Source organism: Phyllobates terribilis, unplaced genomic scaffold, assembly GCF_046119375.1.
Source record: "Phyllobates terribilis strain yellow unplaced genomic scaffold, ASM4611937v1 Scaffold_5__5_contigs__length_657084704, whole genome shotgun sequence".
Lineage (NCBI taxonomy): Eukaryota > Metazoa > Chordata > Amphibia > Anura > Dendrobatidae > Phyllobates > Phyllobates terribilis.
In genome coordinates, this window is record NW_027362765.1 from 150,980,278 (window position 1) to 150,996,678 (window position 16,401).

General features: G+C 41.8%; 1 protein-coding gene and 1 long non-coding RNA gene across 3 annotated transcripts in view; one reads left to right on the top strand and one right to left on the bottom strand.

Moving 5' to 3' along the window:
- Nucleotides 1-12,852, bottom strand: part of FAM171A2 (family with sequence similarity 171 member A2) — a 55,391-nt gene extending 42,539 nt beyond the window's left edge. The window contains exon 1 of one of the 2 annotated variants that reach the window (XM_073683193.1): nucleotides 12,591-12,852. In XM_073683193.1, the coding sequence (XP_073539294.1) occupies nucleotides 12,591-12,714 (124 nt within the window). In that variant the 5' untranslated portion in view covers nucleotides 12,715-12,852. The remainder of the gene's footprint in view (nucleotides 1-12,590) is intronic. The other variant, XM_073683192.1, reaches the window with a different exon arrangement.
- The window catches only part of LOC141272453 (uncharacterized), a 53,798-nt gene that overhangs the window by 11,039 nt on the left and 26,358 nt on the right, over nucleotides 1-16,401 (top strand). The window lies entirely within an intron of this gene.

Here is a 16,401-nt window from a genome sequence, read left to right on the forward strand (position 1 = left end):
TATAACCTCCCCTATATCTCCTCCTATTACTCCATATAACCTCCCCTATATCTCCTCCTTATTACTCCATAATAAGCCTACCTATAATCTTCTACTCCATATAACCTCCCTATATATCTCCTCTACTCCATATAACCTCCCTATATCTCCTCCTATTACTCCATATAACCTCCCTATATCTCCTCCTATTACTCCATATAACCTCCCTATATCTCCTCCTATTACTCCATATAACCTCCCTATATCTCCTCCTATTACTCCATATAACCTCCCCTATATCTCCTCCTATTACTCCATATAACCTCCCTATATCTCCTCCTATTACTCCATATAACCCCCTATATCTCCTCCTTTACTCCATATCCTATTACTCCATATAACCTCCCTATATCTCCTCCTATTACTCCATATAACCTCCCCTATGTCTCCTCCTATTACTCCATATAACCTCCCTATATCTCCTCCTATTACTCCATATAACCTCCCTATATCTCCTCCTATTACTCCATATAACCTCCCTATATCTCCTCCTATTACTCCATATAACCTCCCTATATCTCCTCCTATTACTCCATATAACCTCCCCTATATCTCCTCCTATTACTCCATATAGCCTCCCTATATCTCCTCCTATTACTCCATATAACCTCCCTATATCTCCTCCTATTACTCCATATAACCTCCCCTATATCTCCTCCTATTACTCCATATAGCCTCCCTATATCTCCTCCTATTACTCCATATAACCTCCCTATATCTCCTCCTATTACTCCATATAACCTCCCTATATCTCCTCCTATTACTCCATATAACCTCCCTATATCTCCTACTATTACTCCATATAACCTCCCTATATCTCCTCCTATTACTCCATATAACCTCCCTATATCTCCTGCTATTACTCCATATAACCTCCCTATATCTCCTCCTATTACTCCATATAACCTCCCCTATATCTCCTCCTATTACTCCATATAACCTCCCTATATCTCCTCCTATTACTCCATATAATCTCCCTATATCTCCTCCTATTACTCCATATAACCTCCTCTATATCTCCCCCTATTACTCCATATAACCTCCCCTATATCTCCTCCTATTACTCCATATAACCTCCCTATATCTCCTCCTATTACTCCATATAACCTCCCTATATCTCCTCCTATTACTCCATATAACCTCTCTATATCTCCTCCTATTACTCCATGTAACCTCCCTATATCTCCTCGTATTACTGTATATAACCTCCCTATATCTCCTTCTATTACTCCATATAACCTCCCTATATCTCCTCTTATTACTCCATATAACCTCCCTTATATCTCCTCCTATTACTCCATATAACCTCCTCTATATCTCCTCCTATTACTCCATATAACCTCCCTATATCTCCTCCAATTACTCCATATAACCTCCCTATATCTCCTCCTATTACTCCATATAACCTCCCTATATCTCCTCCTATTACTCCATATAACTTCCCCTATATCTCCTCCTATTACTCCATATAACCTCCTCTATATCTCCTCCTATTACTCCATATAACCTCCCTATATCTCCTCCAATTACTCCATATAACCTCCCCTATATCTCCTCCTATTACTCCATATAACCTCCCTATATCTCCTCTTATTACTCCATATAACCTCCCTATATCTCCTCCTATTACTCCATATAACCTCCTCTATATCTCCTCCTATTACTCCATATAACCTCCCTATATCTCCTCCAATTACTCCATATAACCTCCCTATATCTCCTCCTATTACTCCATATAACCTCCCTATATCTCCTCCTATTACTCCATATAACCTCCCCTATATCTCCTCCTATTACTGTATATAACCTCCCTATATCTCCTCCTATTACTCCATATAACCTCCCTATATCTCCTCCTATTACTCCATATAACCTCCCCTATATCTCCTCCTATTACTCCATATAACCTCCCTATATCTCCTCCTATTACTCCATATAATCTCCCTATATCTCCTCCTATTACTCCATATAACCTCCTCTATATCTCCCCCTATTACTCCATATAACCTCCCCTATATCTCCTCCTATTACTCCATATAACCCCCTATATCTCCTCCTATTACTCCATATAACCTCCCTATATCTCCTCCTATTACTCCATATAACCTCTCTATATCTCCTCCTATTACTCCATGTAACCTCCCATATATCTCCTCGTATTACTGTATATAACCTCCCTATATCTCCTTCAATTACTCCATATAACCTCCCCTATATCTCCTCTTATTACTCCATATAACCTCCCTATATCTCCTCCTATTACTCCATATAACCTCCTCTATATCTCCTCCTATTACTCCATATAACCTCCCTATATCTCCTCCAATTACTCCATATAACCTCCCCTATATCTCCTCCTATTACTCCATATAACCTCCCTATATCTCCTCCTATTACTCCATATAACCTCCCTATATCTCCTCCTATTACTCCATATAACCTCCCTATATCTCCTCCTATTACTCCATATAACCTCCCTATATCTCCTCCTATTACTCCATATAACCTCCCTATATCTCCTCCTATTACTCCATATAACCTCCCTATATCTCCTCCTATTACTCCATATAACCTCCCCTATATCTCCTCCTATTACTCCATATAGCCTCCCTATATCTCCTCCTATTACTCCATATAACCTCCCTATATCTCCTCCTATTACTCCATATAACCTCCCCTATATCTCCTCCTATTACTCCATATAGCCTCCCTATATCTCCACCTATTACTCCATATAACCTCCCTATATCTCCTCCCATTACTCCATATAACCTCCCTATATCTCCTCCTATTACTCCATATAACCTCCCTATATCTCCTCCTATTACTCCATATAACCTCCCTATATCTCCTACTATTACTCCATATAATCTCCCCTATATCTCCTCCTATTACTCCATATAACCCCCTATATCTCCACCTATTACTCCATATATCCTCCCTATATCTCCTCTTATTACTCCATATAACCTCCCTATATCTCCTCCTATTACTCCAATTTACTCCATATAACCTCCCCTATATCTCCCCTATTACTCCATATAACCTTCCTAATCTCATCCTATTACTCCATATAACCTCCCTATATCTCCTCCTATTACTCCATATAATCTCCCTATATCTCCTCCTATTACTCCATATAACCTCCCTATATCTCCTCCTATTACTCCATATACCTCCTTATATCTCATCCTTTACTCCATATAACCTCCCTATACTCCTCCTATTACTCCATATAACCTCCCTATATCTCCTCCTATTACTCCATATAACCTCCCACTCTCATCCTATATTCCATATAACCTCCTCACTACTCCTCCTATTACTCCATATAACCTCCCCTATATCTCCTCCTATTCCATATAACTCTATTCTCCACCACAACCCTCCTACTCTCATATACCCTCTATATCTCCCCCTATTACTCCATATAACCTCCTCTATATCTCCCCCTATTACTCCATTTAACCTCCCTATATCTCCTCCTATTACTCCATATAATCTCTCTATATCTCCTCCTATTACTCCATATAACCTCCCTATATCTCCTCCTATTACTCCATATAACCTCCCTATATCTCCTCCTATTACTCCATATAACCTCCCATATATCTCCTCCTATTACTCCACATAACCTCCCTATATCTCCTCCTATTACTCCATATAACCTCCCTATATCTCCTCGTATTACTCCATATAACCTCCCTATATCTCCTCATATTACTCCATATAACCTCCCTATATCTCCTCCTATTACTCCATATAACCTCCCTATATCTCGTCCTATTACTCCATATAACCTCCCTATATCTCCTCCTATTACTCCATATAACCTCCCCTATTCTCCTCCTATTACTCCATATGACCTCCCTATATCTCCTCCTATTACTCCATATAACCTCCCTATATCTCCTCCTATTACTCCATATAACCTCCCCTATATCTCCTCCTATTACTCCATATAACCTCCCCTATATCTCCTCCTATTACTCCATATAACCTCCCCTATATCTCCTCCTATTACTCCATATAGCCTCCCTATATCTCCTCCTATTACTCCATATAACCTCCCTATATCTCCTCCTATTACTCCATATAACCTCCCCTATATCTCCTCCTATTACTCCATATAGCCTCCCTATATCTCCTCCTATTACTCCATATAACCTCCCTATATCTCCTCCTATTACTCCATATAACCTCCCTATATCTCCTCCTATTACTCCATATAACCTCCCTATATCTCCTACTATTACTCCATATAACCTCCCTATATCTCCTCCTATTACTCCATATAACCCCCTATATCTCCACCTATTACTCCATATATCCTCCCTATATCTCCTCTTATTACTCCATATAACCTCTCTATATCTCCTCCTATTACTCCATATAACCTCCCTATATCTCCCGCTATTACTCCATATAACCTCCCTATATCTCCTCCTATTACTCCATATAACCTCCCCTATATCTCCTCCTATTACTCCATATAACCTCCCTATATCTCCTCCTATTACTCCATATAATCTCCCTATATCTCCTCCTATTACTCCATATAACCTCCTCTATATCTCCCCCTATTACTCCATATAACCTCCCCTATATCTCCTCCTATTACTCCATAGAACCTCCCTATATCTCCTTCTATTACTCCATATAACCTCCCTATATCTCCTCCTATTACTCCATATAACCTCCCCTATATCTCCTCCTATTACTCCATATAACCTCCCTATATCTCCTCCTATTACTCCATATAATCTCCCTATATCTCCTCCTATTACTCCATATAACCTCCTCTATATCTCCCCCTATTACTCCATATAACCTCCCCTATATCTCCTCCTATTACTCCATATAACCCCCTATATCTCCTCCTATTACTCCATATAACCTCCCTATATCTCCTCCTATTACTCCATATAACCTCTCTATATCTCCTCCTATTACTCCATGTAACCTCCCATATATCTCCTCGTATTACTGTATATAACCTCCCTATATCTCCTTCAATTACTCCATATAACCTCCCCTATATCTCCTCTTATTACTCCATATAACCTCCTTATATCTCCTCCTATTACTCCATATAACCTCCTCTATATCTCCTCCTATTACTCCATATAACCTCCCTATATCTCCTCCAATTACTCCATATAACCTCCCCTATATCTCCTCCTATTACTCCATATAACCTCCCTATATCTCCTCCTATTACTCCATATATCTTCCCCTATATCTCCTCCTATTACTCCATATAACCTCCTCTATATCTACTCCTATTACTCCATATAACCTCCCTATATCTCCTCCAATTACTCCATATAACCTCCCCTATATCTCCTCCTATTACTCCATATAACCTCCCTATATCTCCTCTTATTACTCCATATAACCTCCCTATATCTCCTCCTATTACTCCATATAACCTCCTCTATATCTCCTCCTATTACTCCATATAACCTCCCTATATCTCCTCCAATTACTCCATATAACCTCCCCTATATCTCCTCCTATTACTCCATATAACCTCCCTATATCTCCTCCTATTACTCCATATAACCTCCCCTATATCTCCTCCTATTACTCCATATAACCTCCCCTATATCTCCTCCTATTACTCCATATAACCTCCCTATATCTCCTCCTATTACTCCATATAACCTCCCCTATATCTCCTCCTATTACTGTATATAACCTCCCTATATCTCCTCCAATTACTCAATATAACCTCCCTATATCTCCTGCTATTACTCCATATAACCTCCCCTATATCTCCTCCTATTACTCCATATAACCTCCCTATATCTCCTCCTATTACTCCATATAACCTCCCCTATATCTCCTCCTATTACTGTATATAACCTCCCTATATCTCCTCCAATTACTCAATATAACCTCCCTATATCTCCTGCTATTACTCCATATAACCTCCCCTATATCTCCTCCTATTACTCCATATAACCTCCCTATATATCCTCCTATTACTCCATATAACCTCCCCTATATATTCTCCTATTACTCCATATAACCTCCCTATATCTCCTCCTATTACTCCATATAATCTCCCCTATATCTCCTCCTATTACTCCATATAATCTCCCTATATCTCCTCCTATTACTCCATATTTTGAGTACTAGTGATATGTATACTGTATTATGTCTGATGCTTTCTAGCAGTTCGTATTCCTTTTTACATCTTTTTGCTTGGTACGTGACTGTGCACCCAAAAGTATATTGTGGTAGCCAGAAAAATTTATGTATATAAGTGTGACAAGGTGATAGGTCCTGGGACAGTGTCCCAGTATTCAATGGCTGTGAATAGGATGGCAGACATTTCCTGTTGTCCTGGTAATGACCTCATTCACATCCGTTAGGCTTACAAATTGGTAGAGAAACGAAGGAGGGGGAGATTAGGAACAAGAAGAGACACAACATCATGGAGGACCAGGAGTGCCAAACTAAAGGAGAGCTCTGAGATTGATGCAGAGACAAGGCCGATCTGTTCTCGCACTGAGTGCAAGCAAGAATCTATGACTGATAACAAACTCAGCTCTGTTGTATCTCTATAACAAGGAGGTAGCACTACCAGTGGCTTAACTAGAGTCCGATGGGCCCCGGTGCAAAATTTGGACCTGGCCCTCCACACACACAACTACCTCCACCCCCCCCCGCATGTCGCATGTTGGTCAGATGTATGGGCCCTTGTAGCATTCTAAATTCTATAAGGACATACGAGCCCCCCCTCCCTCATTATGTAGTACTGTCCCCTATCCTGGGCTCCTTCCCGGTATATATGTCTCCCATCCTGCGCCCATCCTAGTATATATGTCTCACTTCCTGGTATATATCTGTTCTCCATCCTGCTATATATGTTCCCTATCCTGGTATATATGACCTCCATCCTGTTATATATGTTCCCCATCCTGGTATATAGGTTCCCTATCCTGGTATATATGACCTCCATCCTGTTATATATGTTCCCCATCCTGGTATATAGGTTCCCCATCCTGGTATATATGTCCTTTATCCTGGGCCCCATCTTGGTATATAGGTCCCCCATCCTGATATATATGTTCCCCATCCTGGTATATATGTCCACCATCCTGGTATATATGTCCCCCATCCTGGTATATATGTCTCTTATCCTGGGCCCCATCCTGATATATATGTCCCTTATCCTGGGCTTCATCCTGGTATACATGTCCCCCATCCTGGTATATATGTCTCTTATCCTGGGCCCCATCCTGATATATATGTCCCTTATCCTGGGCTTCATCCTGGTATACATGTCCCCCATCCTGGTATATATGTCTCTTATCCTGGGCCCCATCCTGATATATATGTCCCTTATCCTGGGCTTCATCCTGGTATACATGTCCCCCATCCTGGTATATATGCCTCTTATCCTGGGCCCCATCCTGGTATACCCTGTCCCTTATCCTGGGTGCCTTCCTGGCATATATATCCCCCATCCTGGTAAATGTCCTCCATTCTGTCTCTGTTCTTTAATGCGTAGAAAAAAAATAAATGATTTTACTCACCTTCCCTCTGCTCCCCCACCACTTGGCATTTTCTTCTGAAGCCAGCAGCTGACTTCAGACTGCAAGCGACGGGAACGCATGACGTCACCGCCATGCTCCCCCCAGTCACGTGCATACCAACCGCAGCTGCTGACCTCTGATTGGCCGGCAGCGTGCATTGCAGCTCAAGGACCCCTGAGGAGCAATACACTTCAGCTGAATGTGCATCCAAGGACTCACCTCCAGTTGAACTTTGTCCTGGTGTCAGTGAGTCCCTCAACTGCACGGTCATGGTCGCAACCTCTGCGACCGTGATCGTTATGCCACAGTGACATAAGGGGTTACTAAAATATTAGGCACCAAAAGATTAAGAGAATATATGTCTCCTAGAGGGTGATGATAAGGAAGGAGCACCCATCTTCCACATAATAGTCATAATCAGGCCATCCTTGATTATGGCTTCGGGGAGGCTCCATCATAGCAAGTTGTTTGTGGGCAAATTGGGTTCTTATTGAAAAAAATACATAAGAACTTTGAATGGTTTATTGCATTTGTTTTAAAACCTTAAGAGGAACCTGTAGTGTTGTACATGCAGTCCGATCTGTGGATAGCAAGGTATAGAGAAGGAGAAGCTGAGCAGAATTATATATAGGTCTATTGAAAAAGATTCAGTATACTTGGTATGTTATTCATTGAAATCTCTAGCATTTGTATGTATGGGAGTCCAATGGGCGGTCCTAATAGTGATTGACTGTGCATGCAGAGATAGCTGTCATACAGGGAAGACTGTCAATCACTAGTAGGACCGCCCACTGGACTCCAGTCCATACAAACACCAGGAATGTCAATGAATAAAATGTAAGATTTATTGAAACTTTTCCCACAAAAATATATATCAGTCCAATCAGCTCCTCCTGATCCATCATCAGCCTGCCTGCAGATCAGATATTATTTTCAACATGACATGTTCACATTAAAGAAAACTCAAAAAAATCCTCAAGATGAATAAAAGAAAAAAAACATAAAACATTTGTGCTACTTAGAATATTAAACATAGTAAAGCAAAAGTTTGTGAGTTTTTTTAAAAAACTGGTCGTATCACTCCTCTTGTCTTAGGATATCTAGAGCCAAGAAAACAATAATGAAGGACATGTCTGTATAGTGCAGTACCTAGGGGTAATATTTCTCCTTGCGGTGAGTGACATGTTAAGCACGTCAGGTGAGGAGACTTTTAAAGCTGCAATGCTCCTCTGGGATATATGCAAATTGTCTCTTCAGAGAGGAAGAGGACTAGAACTCTAGTGCCACCTACAGGAAGTAGCAATCCTAAAAGTCAATAGTCACCCTTTAACGAGCCTTATCACATGACTTAGGATAAAAAGCCAAGACCAGAAATGCAATTTGCAGACACAGTGTTTTGGGGCACTGCCCCTAGTCAGTGCAAAGTGTGAGATATGGTTTGGCTGGATGAGAGGCGTCAGACCACTGACGAGGGGCAGTACCCCGAAACACAGTGTCTGCAGTGGCATCAAAATAAAGGAGATAGGGTGGAGAACGCATGCGGCCACTGCATGAGAGCGCAGCTGTATACACGCCAGCAGCATTTAGACACTGCAGCTCTGGGTAGCGAGTACGGTGAATCAGAAGCGGGGAAAGAGCTCCAGTATGCAAATGAGGAGGCATAACGGTACACCAAACTGTTGGCCACACCAAGGGTGCACCGAATTCTCCTAATTTACATATAATTTAAAAGCTACACAGTACCAGTAACAGGTACAGTGCTAGTATGGTTGTTATAGTGGTTGAGTCTCCTGTAACACCGTATATCCCATTTTAAAGGGAATCTGTCACCACTTTGGAGTTATCAGACCTCTACTTTCGGCATAGAGGGTATAGAAAAATAAATCTATACATACCTGTATAGCCCATAGTAGAGGTCTGATTGTAGAGAAAAGCGCTTTAATCAATTCTATTTTGTACAGGCATCCGGGGGACGCCAAGCAATCCCCGCCTATGTGCTTATTATTCCCCTAGGGCCCTGTGACGTGCAAGGGTGGGGGGGGGAGTATGATAATTAAGCATACAGGCGGGGATTTCAGGGAATAATAAACAAATAAGGGGGATTTCTTGGCGTACCCCGGAAGCCAAGCCTGTGGAAAACGGAGTTTATAAAAACACTTTTCTCTGCAATCAGACCTCTACTATGGGCCATACAGGTATGTGTAGATTTACTTTTCTATAACCTGTATGCCCATAGTAGAGGTCTGATGACTCCAAAGTGGTGACAGATTCCCTTTAAATGCATATAAAGATACAAAGGTCTCCTGTGGAAAACTATACTGTAGATATCATGGTAAGTTTTCAACAGTCCTGTGGATATATCTAATACTATATAAAAGGGAGACAACAAAAGGGGGAAAGAACATCAAAGAATAAGGAAATGATATGGTAGGCGATAAATATGAGTAATTAGCCTGGGAGCTGGCCAGAAACACTAGACACAATATATACTTTGTGTGTTAGAAGCGGAAATCTTACAGAAATAGTGCAGTAGAGCCAGACATCTCTTACATATGAAACATAGCTGTTTGTTAACTTAAGTAGATCCCCAGATACCGACTAACACAAAGCAGAAGCCCCGGAGACTTCCAGCAAAGCACACATAGAAAATACAGCATGTCACCTCCTACCAGTCATGTGCACATTAATGTGTCAGGACCGCCTGCAGGCCCAAATAGCCACGTCCAGCAGGGCATTAGTCACTGCCAAGGAGGTACTCCAGGTACTCCACTCTAGTGAGGATTTGAACACCCTTGGCCTCTGCTAATTCCATACAATCATAGCTATGATGCTTCAATCTGCCACCAATAGCCAGCAGATGTTTGGGCGGGTATATTCACCGCACTTCCCTGGCACTGATCTATGATGATAAAGATCGTTGCTGAGAGACGAGGACGTATATACCCATCAAGACAAACCATATGGCAGCTATGGGGCACATGAAAAAAAGGCCCCTCTCCGGGTGTCAATCCCCTTTGCTAACATGTGATGAGTGCAGCAGTCCCACCCCCGAGGAGCTTCAATGCAATGATAGCAAAAAAATAATAAAAGTTGTGGCGGGGAAGTACACCAAAAGTAGAAGGGTACAAAGGATGAACAAACACTAGGCATTTCTGCTTGGGGTGGAAAAACCTGGCAGCATTTTCATCAGCAGCCAAAACTAACATTAATCATTAAAGGAGTTGTACTATAAATACAAGTTATCACCTATAAGTAATATCCTGCTGATCACGGAGGGTTTTATCACTGGGACCCCACCAATCCTGTGATCGGGGTGCCCCATTTGAATAACTGGGTGGTCCTGCATGGGTGCCATTGCTACATTCATTGCCTATGGGATTACAGGAGACAGCCATGAGCAGTCAATGGTTCTGTACGGGGTGTAGGGTCAGGACGAGTAGGTGAGAACTTGCATTTATGGTGCAATCTCTTTATAGTTTTCCTACGGTTCCCTTTTATGTACAACAAAATCTAGGAACACTGAACAGTCATATAGGGCTTATCTGTCATCACGTACAGTCCTGGAGGCATAAGGGCAACTTTCACAGTGATCTGTGCCAATAACTCAATATATGGGAAATTCTGCATTGGCATTCACTTGCTTAACGATTCTTGGGATTTCTAACCGTTCTGTACAGTGGCACCTATTACTTATACAGCGTGCGGAGCTGGCAGGACGGCTGCACAGTGCACATGTATTATATACACATTGGAATACAGATGCATGCATACTACTAAAATCCTCACTTGTCAGCAAGTGAACATAGAGCATAGCAACCGCCGGGCCCCCCGCGCTCATTAATGCCGAATGGCACTGGAGTGGTAGAAGCTCCATCCTGATTGGTTGCTAGGATGCCTAGCAGATTTGTACCATTGCACCATGGCACCCTATATTTAGGAGGGGAGGTCTCCGCTGCATTTACAATGTCTATTCTTTTATTTAGGTGTTTTTTCATATAGTATTATTAGAACTGCTTTAATCCTATGAATAATGAAAATGATGACCCCCCCTAAATTTCACCATGCACAGATGCCCCTTGGAGAGAATTGTAAGCCATCATCTGCCAGGAGGACAGCTGGGAGCTGAGACAGCTGATATCCCTACAAATAGAGAGGACGGCTAATAGACACTGATCCCTGGAGAATCACATCCACCAACATTCCCCAAACATGTGATTGTGCCAGGGGGTCTTGCCACCGCCTCCATAATACAATAGCCCCTACAGGATAGGACACCATGTGATATTAAGGCTATTAACCCCTGAGCTACTTTTAGAATGAATTACCTCATCAATATGTCACTAAGCTGTGAGTCACCGTGCAAAAGATACCACTGACTGGCAAAATGTTGCCCCTTCTGTGCCCACCTGCCTGCTATATCCCCAGTAGCACCTTCGGTATCACAATGTAACAATGTTCTTAGAACACAAACAATGTATCATCTATCATAAACAATCCTTCATCCAAGGGCAGCAGAGCCGCCTCTACACCCCAAATCCATCCCCACCCATTACATCACACATTACAATTACCCTGGAGACTGTCACCCCCTCCCTAACTGGTCCTACAGTGTGCCACCTAACCCCCCACTTCTCCAGCCTCGTCCACATCACCGATCCAACAGCGACTGCACCCCAACAAAAAGAATGAATGAATCCTAATCTCAATATCCACAGAATAGGGTCACCCTAATTTATCTGCCTGGGCCAATCAAAAATCAGGAGCAGGCTCTCCTATCAGAGATCAGATCCACCCTCTCCAATCAAAGATCCCTGAATTCTGTAATGTCCTCACCCCAGAAATGCTAACAATGGAGCCCGCAATCACCCCCAGATTCAGCAGGCATCATACATGCAGACATGCCGGTATCACAAAATGCATTCAATGTGTTCATAGAGGACCTCCATGCACATCCTCTGACCTGCTACCACCCATCTCATTGTCTTTCCCATCCTGCAGACTTACCCTGAGGCATTGGGGGCTCCACCAGTGATTTTGCATGGCAGCCTATGCAGCATATCACCATCAGGCCCAGCCAAGGATTCCTGAGCCCCCCAGAAGACATCCCTAAATCCACAGCTCGCCCCATGCCTCCCACTCATCACCCCTCCATTCTTTCTTCTCCTCTACATACACAGACAGCTTATAATTCCCTGCTTCTCCCTCCCTCTGTCTTTCTGTCTCTCCTGGTGCCACACCTCCCCCTTCTTTTTCCACTGGAAAACCAGCACCATCTGCTGGCCAGATGTGGAGTTACATTGATAAACTCACTGAGGCGAGAATAATGCTTCACTGTCAAAACCTCATAGATACAAGAGGTTTACTCAGCGCCAGAGAAGACTGTGCCCCCTCCCTTCCTACATTGGCTCTTGTCCTATTATGTGCCAAACCTCACGCACTTCTTGGACAGATAAGATGCATTTCATACCTGGATGATTGTTCTATACTCAGACCCTAACATTTACGCTAAAGAAATATAAAAAGTATTAGCAGGTACAGCATACTCCTACTGGCATGACCAAAAAAAATTCCATTTCACTAAGACTTCTATGTGGGAAAAGCAGATCAGAAACCAGAATAGGGTACATGGTTTTAGATCCTTCTGATTCTATTCACCCCTTAATTTAACCTTTTGGCATTTCAGAGATTCTAACTTTTTGTTAGGGCGCAGTCACAAGGCTGTATAACTTGGGCGAGCATCGCAATGCAGTGCTCGGACTGGCCGGCAGCTCAGCCGAGCGTGACATCTCGGACTGGCCGGCAGCTCAGCCGAGCGTGACATCATGTATTTCTATGCAGCTGTCACACTCGGTTTGGGAGAATTCTCAGTCAGTTCGAGCACTGCGTTGCGATCCTTGTCTTACTTATACAGCTGTCTGACTCTTCCTTTAGGCTCACAAAGTCTTCTTTTTTTTGCATGAGGAGTTGTGCCTTTTTACCTGCCATTTTTGGTACATGTACAGGACAGTGAAAAATTTTCACTTGTTCATTCAGTGGTTTTTCTAATTCTTATTGGAATGTGCACATTATAGATTCTGAATGAACGCAGCAAACCACAAAGGGAAACAAATGGAAACAAGGGGTAAAGAAACACAAGTCAAACAAGCCAGAATATGTGTTAAAACTTAATTCCTCAAAGTTCCTACCATTTACTCTGATGACTGCTTTACACATCCTTGATACAGGAAAAGTATATATCTTTGTACCGTGTTAGTCAGTACATAGAAAAATAATAAGACTTGAGAGTCCTCAATGGTTGATAGCTTTCGAGACTACTCAAGTCTCTTCATCAGGCGTAGGATAACACAAAATCTGAAAAGTCACATTTATGGCTACCAAAGCATTCTGCAAAAAACGTAATTCTATCTGGTTTACACGTAGTAGGACCATCATTTTGTGTTGCAACAAGACAATGACCAAAACACACCTCCAGGCAATATAAGGGGTACGCGACCAAGAAGAAGACGGATGGAGTTCTGCGTCAGATGACACGGCCTCCACAATCACCGACCTCAACCCAACTTTGATGGTTTGGGATGAGTTGGAAGTGTGAAGTCAAAGCTTTACAGCCAATAAGTGCTCAGAACATCTGGGAAATCTTTCAACACTGTTGGAAAATCAATCCAGGTGTTGACCTGATGAAGCTGCTTGAGAGAATGCCAAGGGGGCCTAATGCTGTCATCAGAGTAAAACGAGTACTTTGAGAAATCTAAGGTTTAACACTTTCTGGTTTGTTTCACACATGTTTCTTTACTCCTTGTTTCCATTCTCCAGTGCGTCCTGGTTTCCCGGTCGCTGACGTCGGCAGTCGTGTGACCTGTCACATGACTAAATGACGTCATGGAAGGTCCTTTTACACCACCGCGAGCCACCGGGGAGCCAGGACGCACCGGAGAGAAGACCACAAGCCATCAGAAGGTGAGTATAATGTTTATTTTTTTATTTTTTACCACTTTTATTCTTTTTTTTAACTATTAACTTGGTCACAATATATAAATCCATGCCGGTTGCATGGATTTATATAGTGTGACCAGTTGTCAAGCACTTTTCCAAGTGATGCTAAAATCGCTTGGAAAAGCGCTTGATAACCTGCATGTGAAAATGCAAGTGAAGAACGCTTGATAAACGCTTCTACCTGGTAGGAAAAACGCATGTAAAATCCTCATGCATTTTTCCTGCCAGGGAGATGAGGAAAAAATCCGGAGCATTTCTGCTTCGTGGGCACTTAGCCTAAGTCTGGATGCAGGAGCAGTCCTTCCAAGCAGGTGACAGGCAAGGATCACACTTATTTCAGACTTTTATGCCTTATTCTTGCAGGGATCTAATTACTTTACTACAGGTAGAGATTTTTTTTTGTAATATTGCCTGAAGAAGGAGCCTCTGTGACTGAAAGCTTGCATATATACAGGGTGGGCCATTTATATGGATACACCTAAATTAAATGGGAATGGTTGGTGATATCAACTTCCTGTTTGTGGCACATTAGTATATGGGAGGGGGAAAACTTTTCCAGATGGGTTGTGACCATGGCGGCCATTTTGAAGTCAGACATTTTGGATCCAACTTTATTTTTCTCAATGGGAAAAGGGTCATGTGACACATCAAACTTATTGAGAATTTCATAAGAAAAACAATGGTGTGCTTGGTTTTAACGTAACTTTATTCTTTCATGAGTTTTTTACAAGTTTATGACCATTTATAAAATGTGTTCAAAGTGCTGCCCATTGTGTTGGATTGTCAATGCAACCCTCTTCTCCCACTCTTGACACACTGATAGCAACACCGCAGTAGAAATATCTGATGTGCAGCATCTGAAACAACGGATACTGGAAGCCTGAACTAGCTCTTCTCCCAAGAGTGGGAGAAAAGGGTTTCATTGACAATCCAACACAATGGGCAGCACTTTGAACACATTTTATAAATGGTCATAAACTTGTAAAAAACTCATGAAAGAATAAAGTTACGTTAAAACCAAGCACACCATTGTTTTTCTTATGAAATTCTCAATAAGTTTGATGTGTCACATGACCCTCTTCCCATTGAAAAAAATAAAGTTGGATCCAAAATGTCCGACTTCAAAATGGCCACCATGGTCACAACCCATCTGGAAAAGTTTTCCCCCTCCCATATACTAAGGTGCCACAAACAGGAAGTTGAAATCACCAACCATTCCCATTTAATTTAGGTCTATCCATATAAATGGCCCACCCTGTATATGTATATATATATATATATATATATATATATATATATATATATATATATATATATATATATATATATATAATTTTTTTTTTTTTTTTTTTTTTTTTTTTTTCTTCTGGTTAGCCAATAAAGGTATCACTCAATACTTTTGTCATTTTGGGGCATAAAAGTATTTACATCTACATGTACACATCATTTTACAAAAGTCTATTGCTGCTAAGCAAAATTGTTAAAGGTGTCTTCCATGACTTATTGGCTGTAAGTCAGCACTTCTTATCCTGGCAAAGAACCCCAGGGCAGTGACGCTGGAGAAGTGAGGGACTTCAATGGTAAGTCACACTTACCACTTGATGGGTCCTACTCTGTAAAGTTCAGCACAGCATGCATCAACAGCAGTAGCAACACAGCACCTGCAGGGTGAATGACTTACCAGCCCAATAGCATCTTAATCCTAGTAATTGCTTTCTCAGGTCAGTTAGGATCACTATGATATTTTAAGAATGTAAAATTTCAAAATAATACTAGAGAGAATTGATTTCAGCTTTTGTTTCTTTCATCACTAAGTGGCTCA